Genomic DNA, 27,168 nt, shown 5'->3' with positions numbered 1-27,168 from the left:
AGTTTGAGACCAGCCTGGCCAACATGGCAAAACCCCATCTCTACTATAAATACAAATATTAGCCAGGCATGGTGGTGTGCAACTGCAGTCCCAGCTACTCAGGAGGGTGAGGCAGGAGGATTGCTTGATCATGGGAGGCAGAAGTTGCAGTGAACCAAGTTTGCACAACTGCACTCCAGCCTGAGTGACAGAGCGAGACTCTGTCTCAAAAAAAGTCGGGCATGGTAGCTCATGCCTATAATCCCAGCTCTTTGGGAGGCCAAGGTGGGTGGATGACCTGACGTCAGGAATTCGAGACTAGCCTGGTCAACATGGTGGAACCCCATCTCCACTAAAAATACAAAAATTAGCTGGGTGTGGTGGCAGGTGCCTGTAATCCCAGCGACTCGGGAGGCTGAGGCAAGAGAATGCTTCAGCCTGGGAGGCAGACGTTGCAGTGAGCCGAGATTGCTGCCACTCCACTCCAGCCTGGGGGACGGACTGAGACCTCGGCTCACCAAAAACAACAACAACAAAACCCTCTCTACTTGTCCAGGCGTCCCCTAGTCCCTCCAACCCAAAGGACCTTCAGTTTTAGCGCTAGACTCCCATAGCCTCCCAGTATGTCCCCCGTCACAGAATCAGTCACACTTGTGACTTGCTCCTCTGTTACCCCCTCTCCCCACAAGCTGTAGGCTCAGCAAGGACAGGGCCTTAGCCTCACCCATCTGACTATCCAGCACCTAGCCCAGGGCCTGGCTCAAACCAGGGGCTTGGAAAATGCGTTCTGCAGGGCTCAGACACCTGGCTCCCTTGCACCGGGGGGCCTGCGAGGTATTCCTGCCTCGACACAGTTCTTCCCCCTGGATTACCCTTTCCTTCTCTCTTCAGCCTATGCAACTCTGTTCTTATTTGGCAAGACAGCGCAAATGCCATCTTCCCCAGGAAGTCCTTCCTGAGCCACCCAGTGCTGTGACCTCTCTCTCCTTGGAAATCTGAAAGCTCTGACTTCTTCAACCACTAACTTGCCACTTGTACATAAGCTCTCCAGCTTGATACCTTTAGGTCTGTTGGTTTGTTTTGTTGGATAATTTTTCTCTTCCCATGTTACATTCCCAGTGAAATTTTGTTTTCCACTGAGGTGGGTGGCATTTACCAATGTCTATCATCAGAGAAAGGCAGTTCCTCCAGAGAGTTGCGTATCACACATGCTGCATAGCACATACATATATATAAAATTATTCCAGGCACACAGAGGAAAGATTGTGTGAGGACATAGCAAGACGGCGGCCATCTGCAAGCCAAGGAGAAAGGCCTCAGAGGAAAGGAACCCTGCCAGTACCTTGATCTTAGGCTTCCAGTCTCCAGCACTGTGAGAAAAGAAATTCCGTTGTTGAAGCCAAAAAATAAAAATTAAAAAAAATTCCATTTGTTCCCTACTTTTTTTTTTTTTTTTTTTTGGAGACAGAGTCTCACTTTGTCACCCAGGCTAGAGTGCAGTGGCGCGATCTCGGCTCACTGCAAGCCCTGCCTCCCATCCTCTCCTGAGGCAGGAGAGTGGCGCGAACCTGGGAGGTGGAGCTTGCAGTGAGCCGAGATTGCACCACTGCACTCCAGCCTGGGCGACAGAGCGAGACTCCATCTCAAATAAAGTAAAATAAAATAAATAAATAAATAAATAAAAATGGAATAAGGTTTGTAATTTAGATAACTGTATTTTACCAATGCCAATTTCCTGGTTTTGCTATTATACTACAGATATATAAAATGTCACCATTGTGGGAAGCTGGGTGAAGGGTACATGGGACTCAATTTTGTTACTAATTTTGCAATTTCCTGTAAGCCTATAATTATTTCAAAATAACAACTTTTAAAGGCTTTGAGGCTGATTAAGCATACAAAATTATGTTAAATATAAAACAGTAATATATATATTAGATAGGACATACAGACTTAGCTGTGCAAGCTTATTTATTAACAAGTTTTTGATAATATTAAAAAAGATTGATAACCTTAGGGGACTGTTTTTGAGATTAGCAGTACCATCCATGTAATGGAATACTATGCAGATATTGGAAAGTGCCGAGTAGAAATGTATTTACTATTTTGGGAAACTTTTACCAATATTTTGGTGAGTTAAAAAATATCAATTGAGGCTGGGCACAGAGGCTCGCGCCTATAATCCCAGCACTTTGGGAAGCCAAGGTGGGCAGATCACTTGAGGTCAGGAGTTCAAGACCAGCCTGGCCAACATGGTGAACTACCCCTCCTACTAAAAATACAAAAATTAGCCGGGCATGGTGGCGCATGCTTGTAATCCCAACTATTTGGGAGGCCCAGGCAGGAGAATCGCTTAAACCTGGGAGGCAGAGGTTGCAGTGAACCAAGATCACGACACTGCACTCAAGTCCAGGCAACAGAGGGAGACCCTGTCTCAAAACAAACAAACAAAAAAAATGATCTATCAAGTCTGAAAGAATATTCACAGAAATATTAAAAGTTGATTGTCTTAGGTCAGTGAGATTGCAGATGGTTTTTTTTTTTTTTCTTTTTTTGAGACAGGGTCTGGATCTGTTGCCCAGGCTGGAGTGCAGTGCTGCAATTATAGTTCACTGTAACCTCAACCTCCCCGGCTCAAGCCATTCTCCTGCCTCAGCCTCCTGAATAGCTGGGACTACAGGTATGAGCCACTGTGTCTGGCTCAAGGTCACTCATGTTAAGAATGGAAGAGTTCAAACTAGAGCTGCAGAGACAGAGACCCCTCTCTACAAAAAAAAAAAAAAAAAAAAAAAAAAGTGGCCGGGTGCAGTGGTTCATGCCTGTAATCCCAGCACTTTGGGAGGCCGAGGCAGGAGGATCTCTTGGGTGCATGATTTCGAGACCAGCCTGAGCAATGTAGTGAGACAGCCTCTCTCTACAAAAAATAAATAAACAAGTAAATAATAAATAATTAGCCAGGCGTAGTGCTGCGCGCCTGTGCTCCCAGCCGCTTGGGAGGTTGAGGTGAGAGGATCACCTGAGCCCGGGAGGCGGAGGTTGTAGTGAGCCCAGATCTTCAAGCCACTGCACTCTAGCTTGGGCAACAGAGCAATACCCTGTTTCAAAAAAAAAAAAAAAAAAAAAAAGAGTGACCTTGAGCAAAACCCTGCCCCTCTTAGAACTTCAGACTTGCCGTCTTTACAAAGAAGATGGACTTCAGGCCGGGCGCGGTGGCTCACGCCTGTAATCCCAGCACTTTGGGAGGCCGAGACGGGCGGATCACGAGGTCGGGAGATCGAGACCATCCTGGCTAACACGGTGAAACCCCGTCTCTACTAAAAAAATACAAAAAACTAGCCGGGCGAGGTGGCGGGCGCCTGTAGTCCCAGCTACTCGGGAGGCTGAGGCAGGAGAATGGCGGGAACCCGGGAGGCGGAGCTTGCAGTGAGCTGAGATCCGGCCACTGCACTCCAGCCTGGGTGACAGAGCGAGACTCCGTCTCAAAAAAAAAAAAAAAAAAAAAAAAAAAAAAAAAAGAAGATGGACTTCAAAGTCCCTACGATCTTGCCCGGCCCCCTCACGCTGAATTAACTGGCGGGCTGGTTTCCCAGGGGCTCTGCGGGAGACTGCAGCATAGCAGCGCCGCGGCTGCCGAGGGGTTAATACCGTTGGGCTCGGCCCCTTTTCTTGCCCCGCCCCACGGCCACCACCCCCGCCAGGGTTGTACACTTGACCCCGCCTTCGGCCTTGCGTCCACCGGAAGTACCCGCGCGCGGGCAGCTCACTTCCGCCCGGCAGGTGACAGCCGCGGGGCTCCGAGCCGCCGGCAGCTGGGACGCACCGGGAGAGCGAGAGGTGGAAGCTGCGGACATTTTGGTGCCAAGCCGAACCGAGCCGTGGCGTCGGGAGCTGTTGGGACCTGCGGGTGAGGAAGCGGGGACCTGGGCGAGCCAGGAGAAGAAGTGGGGCGGGGAGTCAGGGGTCCTAGGTGAGGGGTTTGCGGGGTCAGAGGTCATGAAGAGGACGCGGCGCTGCAGAGGTGCGAGCGGCGTCCCCAGCCAGAGGAGGAGGAAGGGCTGAGGGTTCATTCATTCATTCGCTCCCACTTGGCCGCCGGCCTGTTCCTCCGCCGCCCCAGATCCGCAGCCCCTCCTGGGGCTCCCGCTCAGAGAGACTCTTAGACTTAGGCCCCGAGGAATTCCTCACTGGCCGGAGGGAAAACTCTTCGGGCTCTAGTTTCCTCTTTCAGGCTCACTCGCATGGCCATCCTGATGCCTCCTAGTTGTTCAGGGCGTTATCTCTTTGCCAAGGTTGAAAAAAAGGAAAGAAAGAAAGAAAAATTAGAAAACGGTCCCGTGCCGCCCACCCGCGGCTAGGCACGGGCTTGGTCTTGTGTATTGGAGCCTCTAAGACAACATGTTGACTGAATGGGGACACCGGTGATAATGCTACAAAATAACGAGGGAGATGCTTGCTAGTGGCTATCGAGCCCCTTCTGTGTATCCGGCACTGTGCTAAACACTTTCCTTACAATGACACATTTAAACTTCACACCAGCCTTTGTGGGGATTAAAGATCCCTGTTTTATCGATGAGGACATTGAGGCACAGAGAGGTTAAATCACACATGTAAGGTCATTCGGGTAGTAGAGGCAAGGCCAGGTTTCCTGCCCAGGCTCTCAGGGACCTGCAAAGTACAGAGACAAAGGAAAGACTGGAGTAAGGTTGGGGAGTAGGGGATATTTAAGACTTTTAGCCGGGCCCAGTGGCTCATGCCTGTAATCCCAGCACTTTGGGAGGCTGAGGCGGGTGGATCACGAGGTCAGGAGTTCAAGACCAGCCTGACCAACATGGTGAAACCGTCTCAACGGAAAATACGAAAATTAGCTGGGTGTGGTGGCGCAAGCCTGTAATCCCAGCTACTTGGAAGGTTGAGGCAGGAGAATCACTTGAACCCAGGAGGCGGAGGTTGTAGTGAGCCAAGATCGTGCCACTGCACTCCAGCCTGGGCCACAGAGTGAGACTCCATCTCAAAAAAAAAAAAAAAAAAAAAAAGACTTTTAGCTGCCGTTGTATTTATTTGGATTTGTGTCAAGATGTAGCCTTACTGTTTTTTGTCTGATCTTCATAAGGGTCATTTGATTCGCTTTCTTTAGGATAAAATAATCCTGCAGACTGTTGCTATTAGTGATATCTCTCAGGGCAAGAGTCTAAGATTTTCCTGACTTTGGGGAACAGTGAGACACAAAACAGGCTATCCGTGAAAGCTATTTGAAGACTGTCCAGAACTTCTCTTCAGAGTGGTTGAGCTGCATTCCTTTTGGTCTAAAAAGAGAGGAACCACATGACCTCTAGGGGATCTTTTGGTCCTAGGTTCTGGAAGAAGGTACCCAGAGGAAGAATCTTTGCCTTTCTGAGAAATATGCAGGCCCCATGGCATCTCGCCAGAGCTGAGCACATCTTACTTGGAAGGTGGTGCGATGGTTTGGTGGCTGAAGGACTAGGCTGTATGAATCTGAGCCTCATTCCATTGCGGATATTCACTTGCTTCAATTCTGCCTCAGTTTCCCTGACATCAACATGAGAAAGACCTGCCGCCTTCCTGTCTATTCCTAGGGGTATGAACCTGTGAATGAACCTGTGAGGGCTTCCACATGCTTCTGAAGAAAGCTGTATATAAATATTACTGTAATACCTTTTTTTTGTTTAGCTCTACGATCTGTTGTCCTAGTTCCATTGAATTCACAGAAACTTAATATTGTCACCTTACTCCCATCCTTCCAAGGGAGGATTTGAGATTAAGCAACTTGTCACAGAGGGTAGGAACATGAGCAGAGCTCAGAGCATGTGGTTTTGTGTCCTGAGTTGAGCCCACCAGTGTCCTCTGACCTCTTAGAAACTGTCATGAGGAGCAGCTTCAGTAGTTCTCAAAGAGTCAGATCCCTCAGAGGTTGTGTGGAGATCATCTGTTGAGTGTGGGTCAGTGGAGGCTTCCCCCTGAGCTGCTTCAAGAGCCCAGAGGTATGAAGGAAAGATCACTCGACTCCCAGTCAGTCAGCCCTGGGTTCAACCCCAGCTCCGCAGTTCAGCAGCTTCCTGGCAGTGTGACCTGACCTGGAAGGTTTACATAGGCTGGCCCTCCTTTTTTTTTTTTTTTTTTTTTTTGAGACGGAGTCTCGCTGTGTTGCCCAGGCTGCAGTGCAGTGGCGCGATCTCGGCTCACTGAAAGCTCCACCTCCCGGGTTCATGCCATTCTCCCGCCTCAGCCTCCGAGTAGCTGGGACTACAGGCGCCCGCCACCACGCCCGGCTAGTTTTTTGTATTTTTAGTAGAGACGGGGTTTCACCATGTTAGCCAGGATGGTCTCGATCTCCTGACCTCGTGATCCACCCGCCTCGGCCTCCCAAAGTGCTGGGATTACAGGCTTGAGCCACCGCGCCCGGCCAGCTGGCCCTCCTTTACCTCAGCTCTAAAATCATACTGGCCACCCTCTCTGACTCCCCTATCCCTGCTTTGTGTGAGGGTTAGATGGGAAAATTTGTGCAGGGCCTGTGATTTTTGGGTGCTTTGACTCGAGGCTGACTGATGCCTGCTGGGGGGACCGTGTCTGAGGAAGTCTGCCAGCCTTGGCTTCTGGAGCGTTACTTCCTTCTGCAAACAGAGACCTTAATGTACTCAGGACTTCTTCCACCCTTCTTGTTTCACTTCCTAAAAGTAGTTCAGAACAAGTTCAATTTGTTGGTCCTTCTGACTTTGAGCTCGGACTTGCATCTTTTTCTGGTTATTCTCTGAAACTCTTGCATTTCTTAACTGCCCGCTTCCCAGGAGCTTCCCATGTCTGGCACCAAAGCCTGACGTGCTGACAATAAGCAAACGTGGCTTGGGTTTTACACTTTGCTGTGTTTCTGAAAGTTGAGGGGACATTTGTGTCTTGCAGACATTTCTTTTTCTCGACAGGTTTTTTGCCTAAAAGAGATCGTTGATATTATCACAGCCCAGAAGTGATTTTTCTGTTCTTTATCTCTTCCCATAGAGAGGAACAAATACTCCTGAGAAAAAATGTCAGCAAAGCAGTTGGGGAATCCTTAAAGAAAATTCTGCTTGAAAATTCATCAGTGGCTCCTAGTTGCCCTCAGGCTAAAACTCACATTCCTTAACGTGACATTCAAGGCCCTTTGGACTCTGACCCCTGCCTAGCTCTCTTTCATCATCTCTCCTACTCTGTACTCACCTTTTCCCATGCTCTCGTCAACCTCAGCTGCTTGCTACTTCTGCAAGCCCCAACTCTTTTTTTTCTTTTTTTGAGGCAGGATCTTGGTTTGTTACCCAGACTGTAGTACAGTGGAGCTATCATAGCTCACTGCAGGCTCCAACTTGTGGGCCTGAACGATCCTCCTGCCTCAGCCTCCCAAGTAGCTAGGACTACAGGTGAGTGCCACTGTGCCTGGCAAATTGTTTTTATTTTTTGTAGAGACGTAGTCTTGCTATGTTGCTCAGGCTGGTCTCAAACCCCTGGCCTCAAGCAGTCCTTCCTTCCACCTGGGCCTCCCAAAGTGCTGGGATTACAGGTGTGAGCCACCACACCTGGCCTTCCAACTCTCTGCCTTTGCTCTGCGCTATTCCCTCTGCCTGAACACCATTTCCTGCTCTCCCAACCTTACCTGCCTAGCTGCAGTGCTACTTGGTTCTTCCCATCTGATCATCGCCCCGAAGTCTGAGCTGGATGCCCCTCCTTGATGTCCTGTGGCAAGGGTCACAGTGGGTTGTGATTGTTTACTTGGCTCTCTTCCAAGTAAATAGCTCTTTTTTTTTCTTTCTTTCTTTCTTTTTTTTTTTTTTGAGACAGTCTTGCTTTTTCCTCCATGCTGGAGTGCAATGGCGCAATCTCAGCTCACTGCAACCTCTGCCTCCCGGGTTCAAGAGATTCTCTTGCCTTAACCTCCAGAGTAGCTAGGATTACAGGCGCCTGCCACCATGTTTGGCTAATTTTTGTATTTTTAGTGGAGGCAGGGTTTCACCATGTTGGCCAGGCTGGTCTTGAACTCCTGACCTCAAGTGACCTGCCCGCCTTGGCCTCCCAAAGTGCTGGGATTACAGGTGTGAGCCACCGCACCTGGCCAGTAAATAGCTCTTAATCCTTGATGAGGACCTGCCTTAACTATGTCTCTAGCACCCAGGTGAGACGTCTGGTACATAGTTGGTGCTCAGCAGGTGTTCAATGAGTGAATGAAGGAATATTGCATTGAATTGTTAGGATTCCTTGACTCCTAACGGATTCAAAGCACTTTCTAGATTATCTCCTCTCCATCCTCATGTCACCTCATAGAGACAGGGAGAAATCTGATCAGTGTTGAGACTACTTTCAAACTACAGTTGCTACCACCAGACAGCCGCCAGAGTGTTTCAGGGCTTCCAGAGGCCTGGGAATCTGGTACCGAGCAGAGAAGTGGTAAACTCTCTCTCAGTAGTAGTAATAGTGGCTAACATTTATCAGGCATTTTGTGGGCTGGGCACTGCTAAGGGCTAGGTGTGTATTGACTTGTTTTGGCCTCACAAACCCCTCGGGCGTGTAACACTGCAGTTCCCATTTTATAGTTGTGCTGCAGTTGTGCCTGTTTGCTTTGTAGAGCCTGGGAGAGCCCCTGTCCTACCTGCTATGGCTGCCTTCACCTACCCACTCCTTGTGTTTAGATTGTCCCCTCTTATATAGTGGAGCTGAGGAAGGACTTGGCTATGGTTCTACACTCCTATGCCTCATGCTGTCTGGGTCTTTAGCCTTGAACTTGACTTCTGACCTCTGTCAGGAAGGGAGGCCTCTCCTAGTTATGGTATGAGTGTAGCCTAACTCTGGGTTGACCCCACAAGGCCCAGAGTTCATCAGTTACTGGGATGCCTTAGTCACTGATCCCCCAGGTTACCACCAGTTACCACAGTCCGCCCTGTGGACTCGGAGCTGGAAGGTGGTAGGTTTGTACCTGATGTAAATGACGAGTTGATGGGTGCAGCACACCAACACGGCACAAGTATACACATGTAACAAACCTGCACGTTGTGCACATGTACTCTAGAACTTAAAGTATAATTAAAAAAAAAAAAAAAGTCAGGTCTCAAAAGCTTTAAAACTGAATCTTCATTGTTCATTTTCGGCATTTCAGTAACTGAGTTCCGTAGCAGAATAGACTTGGTTGGCAGATACTTTTTACCACACCCTCCTTACATTTAGGATCTTAAGCATATTGCGAGTGGAATAACACAATTTCAGTAGAGCCAGCCTTGGGTCTGCTGCTGTGGTGGTCTTCATTGCCTGATCCCCGAGTGTTGTGTGGCTGGCTGCTGGGACACTGAGGACAGAGACTTTCTAAGTCCAGCATTCATTCGGTATTTATCGAGGCCTGCTAATGCCTGATGCTGGCCTATGCTGATAGGTCAACAGGCCAGATGTGGCTTCAGGCTTCAGATAAGCCCTCAAGTTGCTTACTTCATTCTAGCGGGAGAGAGAGACAAAGAAGTAGAGAAAAAAAGCAATGATTAGAAAAACCAATAAGCCACGAGGGAAACAAAAGGCATAGCAGCCAGAGCCTGTTAAAATATAAGTCAGATGTCAGGATTCTTCTGCTCAAAACCCTCCAGTGGCTCCAGCTCACTCAGTAAAAGCCAGAGACCTCATGCTTGCTCATAAGGCCCCCTGCATTCTCCTGTGACTTCCTGACCCACTATTTCCTCATTGCTCACTCAGCCACATTCACTTCCCTACTGTTCCTCAGACACGCCAGGCACATACTCACCTTTGCACTGGCGATCTCTTTTGTTTGGCAGCCTCTTCCCCAGACAGTGTCACCTGTCACCTTCTCAAGGAGGCCTTCTACGGCCACCCTAGTTAAATTTTAACTTCCCTTCCTCCCCTCTCCCCTCCCTATCCTCCTTCCCTCCTCTTTTTTGCCTCCATCGTGTTCATCACTATCTAAGATGTTGTGTATTTTACTCATTTATCTTGCTTACAGTCTCTTTCCCCCATTAGGATGTAAACTCCATGTAGGGAAGGATGTCTGTTTCTTTCACTGCTGCATTCCCAACGTGTAGAAATGTTTCTGGTACACAGAAGATGCTCAGGAAATGTATGAATAAGAATAGTGGAGGATGTGACAGAGAAATACCTTCTTAAGATTGTACATGCGTGGCCAGGTGCAGTGGCTCATGCCTGTAATCCCAGCTACTTGGGAGGCTGAGGTGGGAGGATCACCTGAGGCCAGGAGTTCAAGACCAGCCTGGATAATTTAGCGAGACTCCACAAAAAACTTGAAAAGATTAGCTGGGCATGGCATATGCCAGTAGTTCCAGCTACTCAGGAGGCTGAAGCAGGAGGATTGCTTGAGCCCAGTAGTTCGATGCTGCAATGAGCTATGATCACACCACTGCACTCTAGCCTGGGTGACAGAGCAAGACTGTCTCTAAGAAAAAAAAAAAGATAGTACATGCAGGAAAGGTTTTTTTTTGTTTGTTTGTTTATTTTTTTAAGCATCAGAGGTATCACGCTGGAAGGGAAGGTGTCTTTGAAGTGAAGTCATCTAAGCTGAGATTTGAAGGATAAATTGGAGCAGTTAGGAGGGGATAATCCAAGCAGAAGGATCAGCAAGGATAGAGATAGTGAAGAGTTGGCTGTTAGAGGAACAAAGAAGGCATGTGGGCCTGGAGGCAAAGACCTGGTACTTATATCCTGTGCCAGAGCCCCCCGACCTTCTGCAGCTCTGTCACTCTGAGCTGATACCTGTGGGAGCAGGTGACAGTGGCTTGGCTTCACTGAACATTTCTCCCACTGGAGATGTTGCCACCTGATCTTCTACCCTTGCCCTTTCTTCTCTCTCTCATAATTTATTCACTTACCTTCCATTTATTGGCTGTAAATGGGCTAGGGGTCTGGCATGTTCGATTTCAGTATAGTCAGAATAGCTTGACAATCAGAGCAGATGTATCTCTGATCCTGAATAACCCAGTGAATGGAACATTGAGAAGCTGCTCTAGCAGAGGTTGGTTTACAAAACATGAGATTTGCCCAAGAAGAGAGTTGAGCGCTGATTGTTCAGCTATTTATTGAACACCTGTTTGCCAGGTATCAGCCTAGGAGTTAGGAATATGATAGTGAACAAAATGGACAAAATCCTTACCTCCATTTACATTATGGAATTTATAGGGGGAGAAAAAATAGACAACGAAAGTATATTTTACAGTATGTAGGTAATAGGTAATAAGTACTTCTAAGGGAAAAAGAGCAAAGAGGTGATTTTTTTGTTTGTTTGTTTGTTTTTGAGACGGAGTCTCACTGTGTTGCCCAGGCTGGAGTGCAGTGGTGCGATCTCGGCTCACTGCAAACTCCACCTCCTGGGTTCATGCCATTCTCCTGCCTCAGCCTCCCAAGTAACTGGGACTACAGGTGCCTGCCACCACACCCAGCTAATTTTTTGTATTTTTGGTAGAGACGGGGTTTCACCATGTTAGCCAGGATGGTCTCGATCTCCTGACCTTGTGATCTGCCCACTTCTGCCTCCCAAAGTGCTGGGATTACAGGCGTGAGCCACTGTGCCTGGCCGGGGGGCGGTGTACAATTTTAAATAAAGTGGTCAAAGAAGGCCTCAATGAGAAGATGACGTTTGAGCCAAAACCTAAAGAGGTGAGGGACTGAGCCATGAGGCTGTCTGGAGAAAGAGCCTTCCTGGCAAAGTGAATAGCATGGGCGAAGGTCCTGGGGTGGATGCCTATTGTGTTCAAGGATCAGTAAAGAGGCCTGTGCAGCTGGAACTGAGGTAATGATGGAGAGAAGAGTTCCAAGGGTAATGGCCAGCAGGGTGCACGTGTGAGAGAGAAGGGGCATGCATCTCTTACAGGGCCTGTGGGCTATGAGGCCATGGTAGGGACTTTTTCTTTTACTCTGAGTAAGAGAACCATTGGAGGACGTTGAGCAGAGGGGTGCCACTGTCTGACTTAGACTGTAAAAGGATCATCCTGGTTGTTGCTGAGATGGGGTGTCAGCAGAGCAGTGTGGGAGCAGCTTTGTTAGCACTCAGTGGAAGGTGATGCTGTCCTGGAGCTGGGGGGTAGTGATGGAGCTAGTGAGAAGCTGCTCATGGATTCTAGATTCATTTTGAAGGTCGGAATCCAATAAGATTTGCCGATAGATTTAAGGGAGGGTATGTTGTTAAGGGTGACTCAGGTTTTTAGCCTGAGGCCCTCTTAAAGATAGTGCTGGCAAGAACTAGATGATGTAGGCTGCAGGGTGAGCCAGTTGGGGAAAGGAAGGAAGCAGAAGGTCAGTTTTTATCACATTAAGTTTGAGCTGCCTGCTAGTCATCTCCACAGTAATGTGGAGATGTCAGGTAGACAGTTTGGACATCTGTGCTGGGGGTTCTGGGGAGAGGTTGGGCTATGTGGATAGTATGCAAAGCTGTGATACTGGATGATCCACCAAAGAGGCAAAATAGCATAGATGGGGAGGAGAAGAGGTACCAGGCCTGAGCCCTGGGGCACACAGTGTTGAAGGAGAAGGAGAGGAACAAGCAAAGGAGACTGAGAAAGTGCAGACAGTGGCGTAGGAGGGCAGGCAGAGAGCATGGCATCCTGGCATTTGAGGGAAGACAGGATTTCGGGGAGAAGGGAGTGATCAGTAGTGTCAAATGCTTATCAGCATGAGACTTGTCATTTGACATGACCATTGTGTCTTCTGCTGGCAGGACCCAACACACCTGGCATCCAGGACCATTTCTGAACCTCATTCTCCCTTCCCTAGCCTCGCCTGCTCCTTTCCCTTCCAGGTCCTTTCCTTCAGCCAGGCAGGGGCTCACAGACTTCTTGTTTTGGCCATAGGTAAATCACTCATCTCTCAGTGTCTCTAATTCCTCATTTTTTAAGTGAATTACCCTGAGAATTAAAATGAGACGGGTTGTAAATCACTTAGCAAGAACCTGTTCCCCAGCTAGTGTTGATTTAATTGTTGTCAGTTCCCTCTCTTGTCACATTGGCAATTTCGTGGTGCGCCTCTGCCACCTCCACTCTTGCCTTTCTAAATCTGACCTGTCTTTTCGTGGCCAGCCAAGCCTCTCTTCATCTAAGAGAACTTCCCTTGCTGCTCCACCTATCTCAGAACCCTCCTCCTCTGGAGGTATGATCACTCTGCCATTCCCCTGAAGTCCTTTACCTGGCCTCTAAATCTGTAAGAGCTCAGTGAGAAAAGACTGTCTTTTGTTTACTGGGTGCTTCCGTGTGGGGTACAGTTCCAGGCATGGAGTGGATGGTGCCCTACACTCTTAATTTGACAGATCTTTAGAAAGTCTTCCCATTACATAGATGGGAAGTCTGAGACCACAAAGAGCCTTGTTCTGTAGTCTCTGACCTCTTTCTCCTCATCTCGATTAATTTCAGTACTGTTCAGAAGAAGCCTTACTTTATTTTCAAGTCCAGAGGAACTTTTCTTTTTCTTTTTTTGAGATGGAGTCTTGCTCTGTCACCCAGGCCGGAGTGCGGTGGTGCGATTTCAGGTTCCAGCGATTCTCCTGCCTCAGCCTCCTGAGCAGTTGGGACTATAGGTGTGAGCAACCATGTCCAGCTAATTTTTGTATTTTTAGTAGAGATGGGTTTCGCCATGTTGGCCAAGCTGGTCTCGAACTCCTGACCTCAAGTGATCTGCCCGCCTCGGTCTCCTAAAGTGCTGGGATTACAGGCATGAGCCACTGTACCCACCACTTTTTTTTCTTTATAGCGGATCTTTCCACACATTACTGCTTATAGATCAGTTGAGAACTGGTATCTGATTCTAGAATGAAGTTCTAGAGACTCAAAGCCTATATAAGAACATTTGCATGTGACATTTGTCTGCCTTTAGTTCCTTTTCATTCTGAAGTCTTTAATTGCTAATGGGCCTCAGGAGATTGACTTTTTTTTTTTTTTTTCGAGACAGAGTCTCGCTCTGTCACCCAGGCTGGAGTGCAGTGGTGCAATCTCAGCTCACTGCAAGCTCCGCCTCCCGGGTTCACACTATTCTCGTGCCTCAGCCTCCCGAGTAGCTGAGACTACGGGCGCCCGCCACCATGCCCAGCTAATTTTTTGTATTTTTAGTAGAGGTGGGGTTTCACCATGTTAGCCAGGATGGTCTCGATCTCCTGACCTCGTGATCCGCCCGCCTTGGCCTCCCAAAGTGCTGGGATTGCAGGAGTGAGCCACTGCGCCTGGCCCAACTTTTTTTTTTTTTGAGACAAGGTCTCTCTCTGTTGCCCAGGCTGGAGTGCAGTGTCACATTCACAGCTCACTGCAGCCGCAACCTCCCAGGCTCAAGCAATCCTCCCACCTCAGGCTCCTGTAGCTGGTACTACAGATGTGTGCCACCACACCTGGCTAATTGTATTTTTTATAGAGGTGGGGTTTCACTGTGTTGCCCAGGCTGGTCTCGAACTCCTGTGCTCAAGCAATCTGCCTGCCTCGGCCTCACAAAATGCTGGGATTACAAGTGTGGGCCACCGTGCCCGGCCAGGAGATTGATTTTGACTAATCAGTTTTCATGGAAATCCCAGGAGGCCCGTAACTGGGCAAGCGCATCCAGACAGGCTTTTACTAGGCACATGACCAAACTTGACATTCCCTGTTGAACAAACTGGATGGGCTGACCCTAAAATAACCTGTAATTCAACATCTGAGGGACTCTGCAGAGATGTGTGGCAACCCATTTCACGTACCCTTTAACCTAGAGCATGTATGTTTCTGCCAGGGCTTCATTCAGAGAGAAGCAGTTAGTTGCCTTGCTGGACAGAGTGGGACACGTGTGACCTTATTAGGGGGCAGCAGTGGAGAGTGTTGGCACTGCCATTTTCTAGCTGTGTAACTCCAAACAAATGCCTTGACCTCCCTGGTACTTCAATTTCCTCACCTGTAAACTTGTGATAATATTAAAACCTTCATGGATTATCGTGAAGACTAACTTTTTTTTTTTTTTTTTTTGGAGACCGAGTCTCACACTGTCACCCGGGCTGGAGTGCAGTGGCGCGATCTTTTTTTTTTTTTTTTGAGACGGAGTCTCACTCTGTCACCCAGGCTGGAGTGCAGTGGCCGGATCTCAGCTCACTGCAAGCTCCGCCTCCTGGGTTTATGCCATTCTCCTGCCTCAGCCTCCCGAGTAGTACCAGCTACTGGGACTACAGGCACCCGCCACCTCGCCCAGCTAGTTTTTTTGTATTTTTTAGTAGAGACGGGGTTTCACCGTGTTAGCCAGGATTGTCTCGATCTCCTGACCTCATGATCCGCCTGCCTCGGCCTCCCAAAGTGCTGGGATTACAGGCTTGAGCCACCGCGCCCAGCGAGTGGCGCGATCTTGATTCACTGCAACCTCCGCCTCCCAGGATCAAGCGATTCTCCTGCCTCAGCCTCCAGAGTAGCTGAGACTACAAGCGTGTGCCACCACGCCTGGCTAATTTTTTGTATTTTAGTGTAGACAGGGTTTTCAACATGTTGCCTAGGCAGGTCTCAAACTCCTGACCTCATGATCCGCCAGCCTCGGCCTCCCAAAGTGCTGGGATTAACAGACATGAATCACCGCGCCCTGCCATGAGGACTAACTTTAAAGTTCTTTACATAGTGTCTGTCACATGATGCACATCCATTTGCCATTACTACTACCACTGCCACTTTTGTTCCAAATTTCATGCTGAGCCTAAAGAACACAGATTATTTTCTCATAGTTATTGAACTGACTTGAAAGAGCCTGTCTGAGTTCGGTAACCACGTTTTCTCAGAGAGGAAGTCTGAAATCTGGTTTTTCTACTGCTGACTCACCTTTTAGTCTTCCAGCTGGCCTTACCTGTTTCCCTGTCTGTAAAGTTAACTTAAGTATTTACCTATAAGGACCTTTTTTCCTTTTTTTTTTTTTTTTTTTGAGACAGGCTCTCACTCTGTCGCCCAGGCTGAAGTGCAGTGGCACAGTCTTGGCTCATTGCAACCCCCACCTCCCGGGTTCAAGCGATTCTTCCACCTCAGCCTCCCGAGTAGCTGGGATTACAGGCACCTGCCACCACACCCAGCTAATTTTTGTATTTTCAGTAAAGACAGGGTTTTACCATGTTGGCTGGGCTGGTCTCAAACTCCTGACCTCAAATGATCCTATCTCAGCCTCCCAAAGTGCTGGATTATGGGCATGAGCCAACATGCCTGGCCCCTTTTCCTGTTTAAAAGGAAATTGTCAGACAAATGAGGAGTGGTGAGTAGCATCATCATCTCTAACGAACTCTAAGCTTTGTAGGAGCAGGTACACAGTCCAGGGCATGGCACAGAGTAGGGGAATACTTGTCAAATGAATTAACCTCAGCCCTTGAAACAGAACCAAAGCAACAAAACACATAGAATGAACGAAGTTTGACCTTTCTGCTTCAAATGAAGAAGAAACAGTGGCATCACCCCAGCCCCTTTTTTTCACTCTTCCCTAACTTCCTCTTGACCGTGCATGAGCTAACAGGTTCTATGGAGCAGGTTTCTGACAGCTATTTATTCATTAGGGAAGTGTTAACAGTGGCAGTTCCAGTACCAAAGTTGGGAGCCACCAACATAGACCTTCAGAGATCAGTTTTTCCTGCCTGAATATCCTTGAGTTCAGAGATAGACATGCAGCTGGATCTGACCTTGTGAAACATCTCTTTCCCCTTTTCCTTTCCTAAAGCTTTTTCTCTGGCTCATCTCACCACACTGATGGTCTCCTTCATTAATTCACTGAGTGCCAAGAGTGTGCAGTGCCTTGTGCTGCCACCATCAACTTCACACTTCTCATCTGATTGAAGAGCATGGGCTGCTCTGACATGAATCACTGCCCTGAGACTAGAAAAGGCCTTCGCCTGACACTGGCTGGCCATTTGGAGAAATTAAAACGCTCTGTTGTTTGGCTTCTTACTGTTTTTCTTCCTACTGAAGACCTAATGGGGTTTGCTGGCCTTGGCTGCATTCTGAATTTGTTCTCTTTTTTTCCCCTTGGAAACATCTTCTGTCATGCTCTTAGAATGATCATACTCTACTTCCTCATGTTTGACACCTGGGAAGAACACTCATTGGTAGGGAAATGGGCCCCTCATCCAGCAGAGAATCATAGAATGTGAGATGTGGGAGGGACTTATCATTCAGTAGACTGGTTTTCAGGCTTTGCTCCATAGAACCACGGGATGTCTGAAGGGCCCTGGTGAGGATGGGGAGAGGTAGGCATAGTGAAATGAGCCGGGCTCTAGGCCTCCCACCCTTCCTTCCACCAGAACAGTTCCACTTTTATCTGTTTGAAATGGTTTAAGAGTAGAGAGGGACTTGAGCCATTGATTAATCATATTCTTTTGTTTGACATTTGGAGAAAGGCAGGCCCGGAGATGGGGGGAGTTGCCCAGGGTCAACAGCTGTTGGTAGTAGGGCCCGATTTCCCGGCAGCCATCTTGACATTGGATCAGCCTTGCCATGTTAACTGCAAAGCCTTATGTTCCCGGTCTGGTCTGCCCAGTCATCACTGTCTGGCATTTGTCACAGAGCTCTCTCATCTTGATCTGTTTTGGGCCCTTGGTTTTGTAGCTTCTCTGTGAAACTGTCTTTTCATTCATTTTGCCAGCAAACATTTGGTGAGCTCCTAGAATGTGGCAGGCATCGTGGCAGTCACCAGGTTGATAGCATTCAACAGGACAGATCCCAAATTAGGGAAGGAAGTCTGTGGGGAAATCTGAGATACCTTTTTTTTTTTTTTTGTGATGGAGTCTCACTGTGTCACCCAGGCTGGAGTGCAATGACACAGTCTCAGCTCCCTACAACCTCTGCCTCCCAGGTTCAAGCGATTTTCCTGCCTCAGCCTCTCGAGTAGCTGGGACTACAGGCATGTCCCACCACACCCAGCTAATTTTTTTTGTATTTTTAGTAGAGACGGGGTTCCACCTGCCTCGGCCTCCCAAAGTGCTGGGATTACAGGCGTGAGCCACCATGCCCGGCCAGAACTGCCTTGTTCTTTTGCATGGATGCCTAGTATTCCACCATGCTGTGGAATGTCCGTATGCTGGGCTGTCATTTTATTTATTTATAGAGTTGGGGTCTTACTGTGTTGCCCAGGCTGGCCTCAAACTCCTGGGCTCAAACTATCCTCACCATTAAGCCTCCTGAGTAGCTGGAGCCACAGATGTGCCCAGCTCTGCTGTGCTATCATTTTTTAAACCAGTCCTGTGGTTGGACATTTATAGTATTTTGCTATTAGAAAGGATGCTGCATGAATAATTTTGTATCTACATAGTTTTCCACATGTAGAGTCCTAGAAGCAGAATTACTGGGTCAACGGGTAAGGACCTTTGCAATTTTAATGACTGTTACCAATTTGCTTCAGAGGTTGTAGCGTTTCAGACTGTCACTAGCCTCAAATGAGGGCGCCTAATCACCCATGTCAGCACCAACATGGGGTGTTACTAGACTCGAGTCTTTATCAGTTCAGCAGCTGACAGGTGATATTTCACAGTAGTTTCAGTTTCTGTGTCTCTTATAAATAAGCTTGAACCATTATATTAATTCACTTTCTGTGAACTGTCCACATCCTCTGCCATTCTCCTATTTGTAGTCACTTTTTATACAGGAAAATAGGCCTTGTCTGCAGCGTGATGCAAATGTTCGTGAGTATGTTTATCGTACGTCTTTTGGCTTTTTATTATGTTTTCGGCCATGCAGGAAAACTCGATTTTTATGGAATTGAATTCATGGCTCAGATTTCCAGGTTTGATGTCACACTCCAAAGGCTTTATTTCCTCTGGATGCAATGTTTCATTCTTCCTTTCTTCTCCAGATTTGAGTTTTATTTTGTTATTTTTTAAAAACAAATTTTTTTTTTTGAGACAGAGTCTTGCTCTGTTGCCCAGGCTGGAGTGCAGTGGCGCCAATCTTGGCTCACTGCAACGTCTGCCTCCCGGGTTCAAGCGATTCTCCCGCCTCAGCCTCCCAAGTAGCTGTGATTACAGGCATGCACCGCCACCGCCATGTCAGGCTAATTTTTGTATTTTTAGTAGAGATGGGGTTTTGCCATGTTGGCCAGGCTGGTCTTGAACTCCTGACCTCAGGTGATCCACCCACCTCGGCCTCCCAAAGTGCTGGGATTATACATGTGAGCCACCTTGCCTGGGCTTTTTTGTTTGTTTGAGACCGAGTCTTGCTCTGTCACCCGGGCTGGAGTGCAGTGGTGCCATCTCAGCTTGCTGCAACCTCCACCTCCTAGGTTCAAGCAATTCTTGTGCCTCAGCCTCCCGTGTAGCTGGGATTACAGGCGCCCACCACCATTCCCAGCTAATTTTTGTATTTTTAGTAGAGACGGGTTTCACCATGTTAGCCAGGCTGTTTGCGAACTCCTGGCCGCAGGTGTTCCACCCGCCTTAGCCTCCAAAAGTGCTGGGATTACAGGCATGAGTCTCTGTGCCCAGGACATTTTTAAAAATGTCTGTTTAATTTACACCAAGTGAAATGCTTGGCTCTTAAGTGTACAGGGTGTCCAGTATCTGCATCAAGATATAGATCATGCCGGGCGCGGTGGCTCACGCCTGTAATCCCAGCACTTTGGGAGGCTGAGGCGGGCGGATCACAAGGTCAGTAGATCGAGACCACGGTGAAACCCCATCTCTACTAAAAATACAAAAAATTAGCCGGGCGCGGTTGTGGGCGCCTGTAGTCCCAGCTACTCGGGAGGCTGAGGCAGGAGAATGGCATCAACCCGGGAGGCGGAGCTTGCAGTGAGCCGAGATCGCGCCACTGCACTCCAGCCTGGGCGACAGAGCGAGACTCCGTCTCAAAAAAAAAAAAAAAAAAAAGATATAGATCATTTTTATTACTGCAGGGGCCCTTCATGCCCGCTTTCAGTCCTTCCCACCCAGAAGCATCCACTGACCTGACTTCTATCACCATAGCTTAGGTTTGCCTCTTAGAGCTTTATTTAAATGAAATCTTGTGATATTTATGATGTTTACATTTTTTCTTGTCAACATGGTTTCAATCTCAGATTAGCCCTTGTCAGAAGAAATATGTGAAATACATAGGCAGGTACAGCAGTCCCTGCCCCCCTCTTTTTTCTTTTTTTGAGACACGGTCTCACTCTGTCACCCAGGCTGGAGTGCAGTAGTGCAATCTTGGCTCACTGCAACCTCCTACCTCCCGGACTCAAGCAGTCCTCCCACCTCCGCCTCCTGAGTAGATGGGACTATAGATGTGCACCACCATGCTAATTTGGTAGAGACAGGGTTTCACCATATTGCCCAGGCCAGTCTCAAAACTCGTGGCCTCAAGCAATCCGCCCGCCTTGGCCTCCCAAGGTGCTGGGATTCACAGGTGTGACCCACAACACCCGGCTTGATCTCCCCATTTTAAAGAGGGAAGTTGAATTATAGGGATGAAGTAGACTCAGTTCAGCATACTTTCCTTTTAAAGGTTGTCACCAATTTTGAGACATTGGAGAAAAATTGAAATACTATATTCAGTACCCATTTTCTTATGCTTTTATTTTTTTCATTCTCAAAGGAGGTGATTTTCTTATGTTTTAAACATAGATTTAAATTCATTTTATTAGCTTAAAACACAGATAGTCTATATTTTCTTGTTCCTAAAATTAGATCTATAAAGACAAAATTTGAAAAATACTGAGAACTTTTTTTCCTTTAAGCCTAACCCTAATTTCAGCAACTAAAAACCAAAGTCTTTAGATGGAAATATTTTTTCTTCTTCCCTTTTTTTTCCTTAGGACCTAGGACCTCATTTTCCCTCTCTTAGATCATGTTACATCTTTGTCCCTGGACATTGTTTCCAAAAGTCTCACCAAGGGCTTCTTTATACATCTAGAAAACATAAGAGAGAAAACTACTGTATTTTAGGCTTTATTGCTCAGTTTTTTTTTTTTTTTCTTTTTCTTTTTTTTTGAGATGGAGTTTCGTTCTTGTTGCCCAGGCTGGAGTACAATGCTGCGATCTCACCTTACTGTAACCTCTGCCTCCCAGGTTCAAGTGATTCCCCTGCCTCAGCCTCCCGAGTAGCTGGGATTACAGGCACCCAGCACCATGCCCGGTTAATTTTTTGTATTTTTAGTACAGATGGGGTTTCACCATGTTGGCTAGGCTGGTCTCGAACTCCTGACCTCAGGTAATCTGCCCACCAAAGTGCTTGGATTACAGACTTGAGCCACCATGCCCAGCCTCAGTTCCCTTTCTTTAATTCTAAAAAATGAAGTTAACCAGAACTGGTTCTGGGATGTGACATCAAAGTCATAATCTTTCAAATGTGGGTGTGAGAAATATTAAGATTAAGGGGGGGAAGCCACACTGGCTCCTCAAGGGTGAAACCAGTTGTTCCAGGTATGCCCCTCTTTTAATTTTGACCATGCCCATCCCTTTGAGGTATTCCTTGGTCTGTAAATGCTAAAATTGAGGGGGATCCCAGCCCAGAATGCTGTGTCCTTAGCAAAAATGACTCATTATACTGGCCAGAGCAGTTTCTGAATCAAAAATTCCCTGTAATTACTACTTTAAAATGTGCCCTGACACTTCCAAAGATGGAATCCAAACCCTAAGCTTTTTCTTGCCTAAATTTGCTGCCTGCTTTCAAATGTGGTTCATGTACCGGATCAGATTCATCAGAGAACAAGGTCTCAGCCCCTTTGGCCTCCATGGGGTAGAGATACGTACATGATAACAGCTGAGCAGGTACCAGGAAAAGGACCAGGACTCATAGATTCTCATGGCATCTATGAGTCTGAGCCCCTTTAGGACTGAACTGTGGGGTTTTTTCCATTCTTGCGGAGAGAATGAGAAATCTCTCTTGCACTGACATCCAAGAGGCAACTGCAAGACCAAGTACCAGCATTAGGTGCTCACAATGGAGAAAGGACACAAGGAGATAGCTGCCCTCGGTACATCACTAAGCTGTAGGTAGGGAATCATTCATGGTAAAGTGAGGTGTTTTGTTTTGTAATCTGTGTTTTGGGGTGACTTTCCAAAGCATTTCACTTTTCTACGCATCCCCTCCCTTCTCTACTTTAATTTCCTGCATATCAAACAAGTTCAGAGGGATACATTTCTGCATCTTCAGTCCCATTGGGCCCTCTGCAGAGGGATATGTGAAACAGATGCTGCAGAAAAAAGCCCAGCCCTAGCACACTGAGTGGCAGTTAAGTTTGTGAGTAGTTGCTTAGCACCTGTAAAAGGAAGACTCACAGAAAGCTCAACGCTGTTGGGGTATCTGTTGCTGTGCTTTGACCAGCTACCCTGCAGCTCTGTCACTTCTTTTTAAATCCCCAGAAAGAGAGGCTTTCTCACCCGTTTCTCCTCTTGGTCAGTTGCATACAGCACCGATCTGTCACCAGCAGGTTGTGGCCTGGGAATTTAGGGCCCTCCCATGTTATGTTGGGCCTGCAGGGGAGGGGAAAGGCTCTGACAGCTTTTTCTTCTGGAGAGGCAAGAAATTCCGAGCAGTTCTCACGTTAGTTATCTGAGGTTATTTTGTTTGTTTTATTCACTTTTCTTTCTTTCTTTCTTTCTTTTTTTTTTTTTTTGAGACTGAGTCTCACTCTGTCGCCCGGGCTGAGTGCAGTGGCGCAATCTCAGCTCGCTGCAGTCTCCACCTCCTGAGTTGAAGCAGTTCTCCTGCCTTAGCCTCCCAAGTAGTTGAGAGTACAGGCACATGCCACCACACCCGGATAATTTTTTGTATTTTAGTTGAGACGGGGTTTCACTATGTTGCCCAGGCTGGTCTCAAACTCCTGAGCTCAGGCAGTCTGCCCACCTCAGCCTCCCAAAGTGCTAGGGTTACAGGCATGAGCCACCACGCCTGGCCACTTTTTTTCTTTTTAGATTTAATGTTGGAGTGGTTTCTGTGTTACTTTCTGTGTTTCTTTGTGGCCTGTAAGTTTTAGCCCCTTTTGCCTTCAGTTACCCCTCTTACACTCAACCTTGAGAAATGATATTCTCCTATTATTTTGGATACTTTTGGCAGTTACGCTCTCAAGTCTGTGACTTCTGGAACCATGCAGATCTTTATTGTAAGACAAATCCCATTATCTGATTTACCTGCTCATTTTCAGAGTTCCCCAAAGAACCCCTAGGTTGGTGAGGTTTCTTTGAGAAAATGGCTTTATGTGTGTGCACAAAAAAAAAAAAATCATTTTTAATGTCAGTAAATTCCTGTTGGAAACAAACGCTAACTAGTTATGTAACAGGGCTGCCAGAGAGCAGGCTGAGGCTCCCTGGGATTTTCAGTGGCCCGTTTTCATTTCTTTCAACAACCATCAATTGAATACTTGCTATGTGCCGGGCCTGGGCCAGGCATGAAAGAGGAGGGTGAACAGGAGCTGTGAGCCTGGCTCATGCGGGGCGGTCCTTTGTGGATCTGTCTACAGCCCTGACTCATGCTGGGAGGACCAGCAAGTTAGAGTCCGCACTGTGGGACTTGCAACATCAGACGCAGTGGGCTCTTCTGCTCTTTCCCGCAGCTCCCATAGAAAAGTGCCATCCTTCCTTTTCAACTTTGCAAAGCAAAAGGGAAGTAGAATTGTGCCTTTTTTCATACTGTTTTGTCAGTGAAGCCTTTATTTCTTTATTCCTACAGGATCCACAAAGGATTTAAGGTGACCCCAAGACAGTACATATTTGTTTCCCATTGATTACTGAAACAAAATCTATGGGTGTCTCTCGGTTGGGAGGCTTGCTCAGTGCCATCCTGCCATAAATACAAGCTTAATTTGGAAAAATCCAATTGGGCTGGAGAGGAGGTGCTGTGTTGGCTTGGTTTCCAGAGACTGTGAAATGACTCTTGATCCCTCACATCCATTGCACTAGTAACTTTCATCTCGCCCCTGTATAGTAATGACTTGAAAGGAGATATTGGTGGGTTATTTATTTGAGTCCCTTCCATGGACTCAACAAAAGGGACAAAGTGAAGTGGGGTTTCTCCATTCAAATGTCTATTTTTTGGAGTTGTATGGTTTTCTATACCACATAAAACTACAGATAGGATTGGAAGGCTGTACTTGAAAGTCTCAATGTAGTTTTTTTTGGAGGGGGCGGTGGGGGCGGGGAGACAGAGTCTTGCTCTGTCACCAGGCTGTAGTGCTGTGGCACAGTCTCGGCTCACTGCAGCCTCCGCCTCCTGGGTTCAAGTGATTCTTGTGCCTCAGCCTCCTGAGTAGATGGGACTATAGGTGTCCACCACTGCGTCCGGCCTCTTTTTTTTTTTTTTTTTTTTTGACTGAATCTTTAGCGACTATCTGGGAACTGTCCTCCTTGTCAGAAGGGGGAAGCAGAATTCCTTCATCAATAGAGCATAGGAACTAAGTTCAGGTAGATAACATCCCTGAGTCCGTTTCATCTTCTGTAAAATGGGATTCAAAGCAGTTACATTATTGACAAGTTTAAGTGAGATAATGTGGGTGAAGCCCCTGCCTTTAATAGGGGCTTGGTAAATGATAGATTCTTAATAAATCTTAGAACCATCCTAAAAGCCTTGGCCATGTATCTAGGGTATCTTGGTTCCTGTGTAACTTCTTTTCTTTGTTCTGTCGCCCAGAAGAACTGCTGAAGTACATAGTAGATGCTCAGTAAATTTTTGTTAAATGAATGGCGGGGCTTCGGTACTTTCTTTGTCCTATTGTCTTTTTTTCCTGAGACGGAGTCTTGCTCTGTCTCCTAGACTGGAATGCAGTGGTGTGGTCTCAGCTCACTGCAGCCTCAGTCTCTTGGGTTCTGGTGATTCTCCCGCCTCACCCTCCTGAGTAACTGGGATTACAGGCACACACCACAACGCCCAGCTAATTTTTTGTATTTTTAGTAGAGATGGTTTTCACCATGTTGGCCAGGCTGGTCTCGAACTCCTGACCTCAGGTGATCCACCCCCCCCCCCTCGGCCTCCCAAAGTGCTGGAATTACAGGCATGAGCTATGGTGCCTGGCCCCTTATTGTCTTACAATAGTACTTCACGCTGTGAGCTTTGTTCTAGGAGATGTCCTGAGAGAGCCCTTAGGAAATTGGCCAGGTAGATTTGGGAACTGCTGTAGAGTACAGATTCTAGCCCTTTCCAGAGATGAATCATGCATGTTATTGTTTTAGCAGCTTAGAAAAGTTGTGGAGAGAAGAAGTCTCCCTAGCCTTTTAAGCTTGGTATTTCCTAATCTCATTTGACTGTGTAGGGTAACATAGTGCCTCGATGATGCTGTGATGAGGCTTCTAATGAGTTAATGTCTGCAAAGCATTGAGGACAGTGCTGAGCAAAGTGAGTCCCACAAAGGGGCTGCTGTAAGCCCTTACATCCTTGGGCAGATCTTTTTGTGGGAAAGATTTCTAGAAGAGGCTCATTCAAAAATTTGATAGGACCAGGTAGGGTGGCTCACGCCTGTAATCCCAGCACTTTGGGAGGTCAAGGCAGGAGGATTGGCTGAGCCCAGGAGTTTGAGACCAGCCTGGGCAATGTGGTGAGATCCCATCTCTGAAGGAAAAAAAAAAAAATGTTGATAGATTCCTCAGAATTACTTTTCAAAATCTAATCTGCCATGATCCAGAGTTCATTTGCCCAGGAAGGAGATAAGCAGCTGTTTTCCTATACCACATGTGTTCTGGATCCTTCTCCTCCTCCCTCTGCCCCATAACTGAAAGTCACCCCTCTCTTCTCTGTCTTGCAGAAGCCTGGCTACAGATAAGCGACCGAAATGACTGACTCAAAATACTTCACCACGACCAAAAAAGGTATTGTTTGTTTAATAATGGGCCTCGTCCTATGCTTTCTCTGCCTGTCCCTTCTGTTTTCCTCCTGTGGTGGAAGGGAGTAGGGGTGGGAATGAAGGCCTGGAAACATGTGGCAGGAATGGCCTAGAGCTTGTTGTGGATCTAGAAAATTGAACTGTTGATGATACAAGAAATTGCTCCTTTTAGAGCTCAGAAAGGGAAGAACATTAGCTCCAAGTGTGGGGGAAAAAAGTGCCCTTTTGTTCCCCATGGCTTAAAATAATTATGTTTTTTTCCAGGGGAAAGAAAACACATAATCCTGTCAGCACCCCCACAGCAGTTGTGTGTGTGTGTGTGTGTGTGTGCGCGCGCGCGCATGCGTGCGTCCCCATGTATCTGTGTCCTTATCCAAGGGCAAGTGTTTTTCTTTTTTTTGAGATAGAGTTTCACTCTTCTCGCTGAGGCTGGAGTGCAGTGGCGCGATCTCGGCTCACTGCAACCTCCGCCCCCTGGGTTCAAGTGATTCTCCTGCCTCAGCCTCCCGAATAGCTGGGATTACATGTGCCCGCCGCTATGCCCAGCTAATTTTTTTTTCTTGTGTTTTTGAGACGGAGTTTCGCTCTTGTTGCCCAGGCTGGAGTGCAATGGCGCGATCTTGGCTCACTGCAACCTCCGCCTCCCGGGTTCAAGTGATTCTCCTGCCTCAGCCTCTGGAATAGCTGGGATTACATGCGCCCGCTGCTATGCCCAGCTAATTTTTTTTTCTTGTGTTTTTGAGACGGAGTTTCGCTCTTGTTGCCCAGGCTGGAGTGCAATGGCGCGATCTCGGCTCACTGCAACCTCCGCCTCCCGGGTTCAAGCGATTCTCCTGCCTCAGCCTCCTGAGTAGCTGGGATTACAGGCGTGCACCACCATGCCCGGCTAATTTCGTATTTTTGGTAGAGAAGGGGTTTCTCCATGTTGGTCAGGCTGGTCTGAAACTCCTGAACTCAGGTGATCCATCCACCTTGGCCTCCCAAAGTTCTCGGATTACAGGCATGAGCCACTGCGGCCAGTCAGGCACGTATTTTTCATGGTTTTAATCCTGTTTTTCATTTGACATTTTGATATCATAAACATTTCCCAACAATTCTGATGATTCACTATTTAGTCTATTGAGTTGCTGCACTGAAATTTGCTAAGCTAGGCTTATATCGTTGGGTATTTTGGTTGTTTCTGCTTTTAAGGAAATGGAGGATGTTATCATGGCTGACAAATGTGCTTTAACCCTGTAAGCATCTTTTGGCCAACCCTTCCTTCTTCCCTCCTTCCTTCCAAGTGATATTGACACACGCCTACTGACCAGATGAAGAGTCTGTTGTTGGATCAGCTGAGCCAGGACTCGAAGTCTGCCCCTCATCGGGCATTTCATGTATTGGTCTAGCTTCTTTTTACTGAGAACCTACCATGTGCAGTGGGAGAGAGACAGAGCCTCTGAGCTGGTGTTGCTCGAGGTTGAG

General features: G+C 47.5%; 1 protein-coding gene across 8 annotated transcripts in view; it reads left to right on the top strand.

Moving 5' to 3' along the window:
- The first annotated feature begins 3,726 nt into the window (after positions 1-3,726).
- Positions 3,727-27,168, top strand: part of LOC105487265 (adaptor related protein complex 1 subunit beta 1) — a 62,625-nt gene continuing 39,183 nt past the window's right edge. For 7 of the 8 annotated variants that reach the window (XM_071080360.1, XM_011750699.2, XM_011750697.2 and 4 more), the window contains exons 1-2: positions 3,727-3,883; positions 25,627-25,690. Coding sequence is in view for 5 of the 8 variants with exons in the window: in XM_011750699.2 (XP_011749001.1) it covers positions 25,654-25,690 (37 nt within the window). In the remaining 3 variants the exon portion in view is untranslated. The remainder of the gene's footprint in view (positions 3,884-25,626; positions 25,691-27,168) is intronic. The other variant, XM_011750700.3, reaches the window with a different exon arrangement.

This window comes from Macaca nemestrina, chromosome 15 (genome assembly GCF_043159975.1).
Source record: "Macaca nemestrina isolate mMacNem1 chromosome 15, mMacNem.hap1, whole genome shotgun sequence".
NCBI lineage: Eukaryota > Metazoa > Chordata > Mammalia > Primates > Cercopithecidae > Macaca > Macaca nemestrina.
This window is presented reverse-complemented; position numbering and strand designations above follow the sequence as displayed.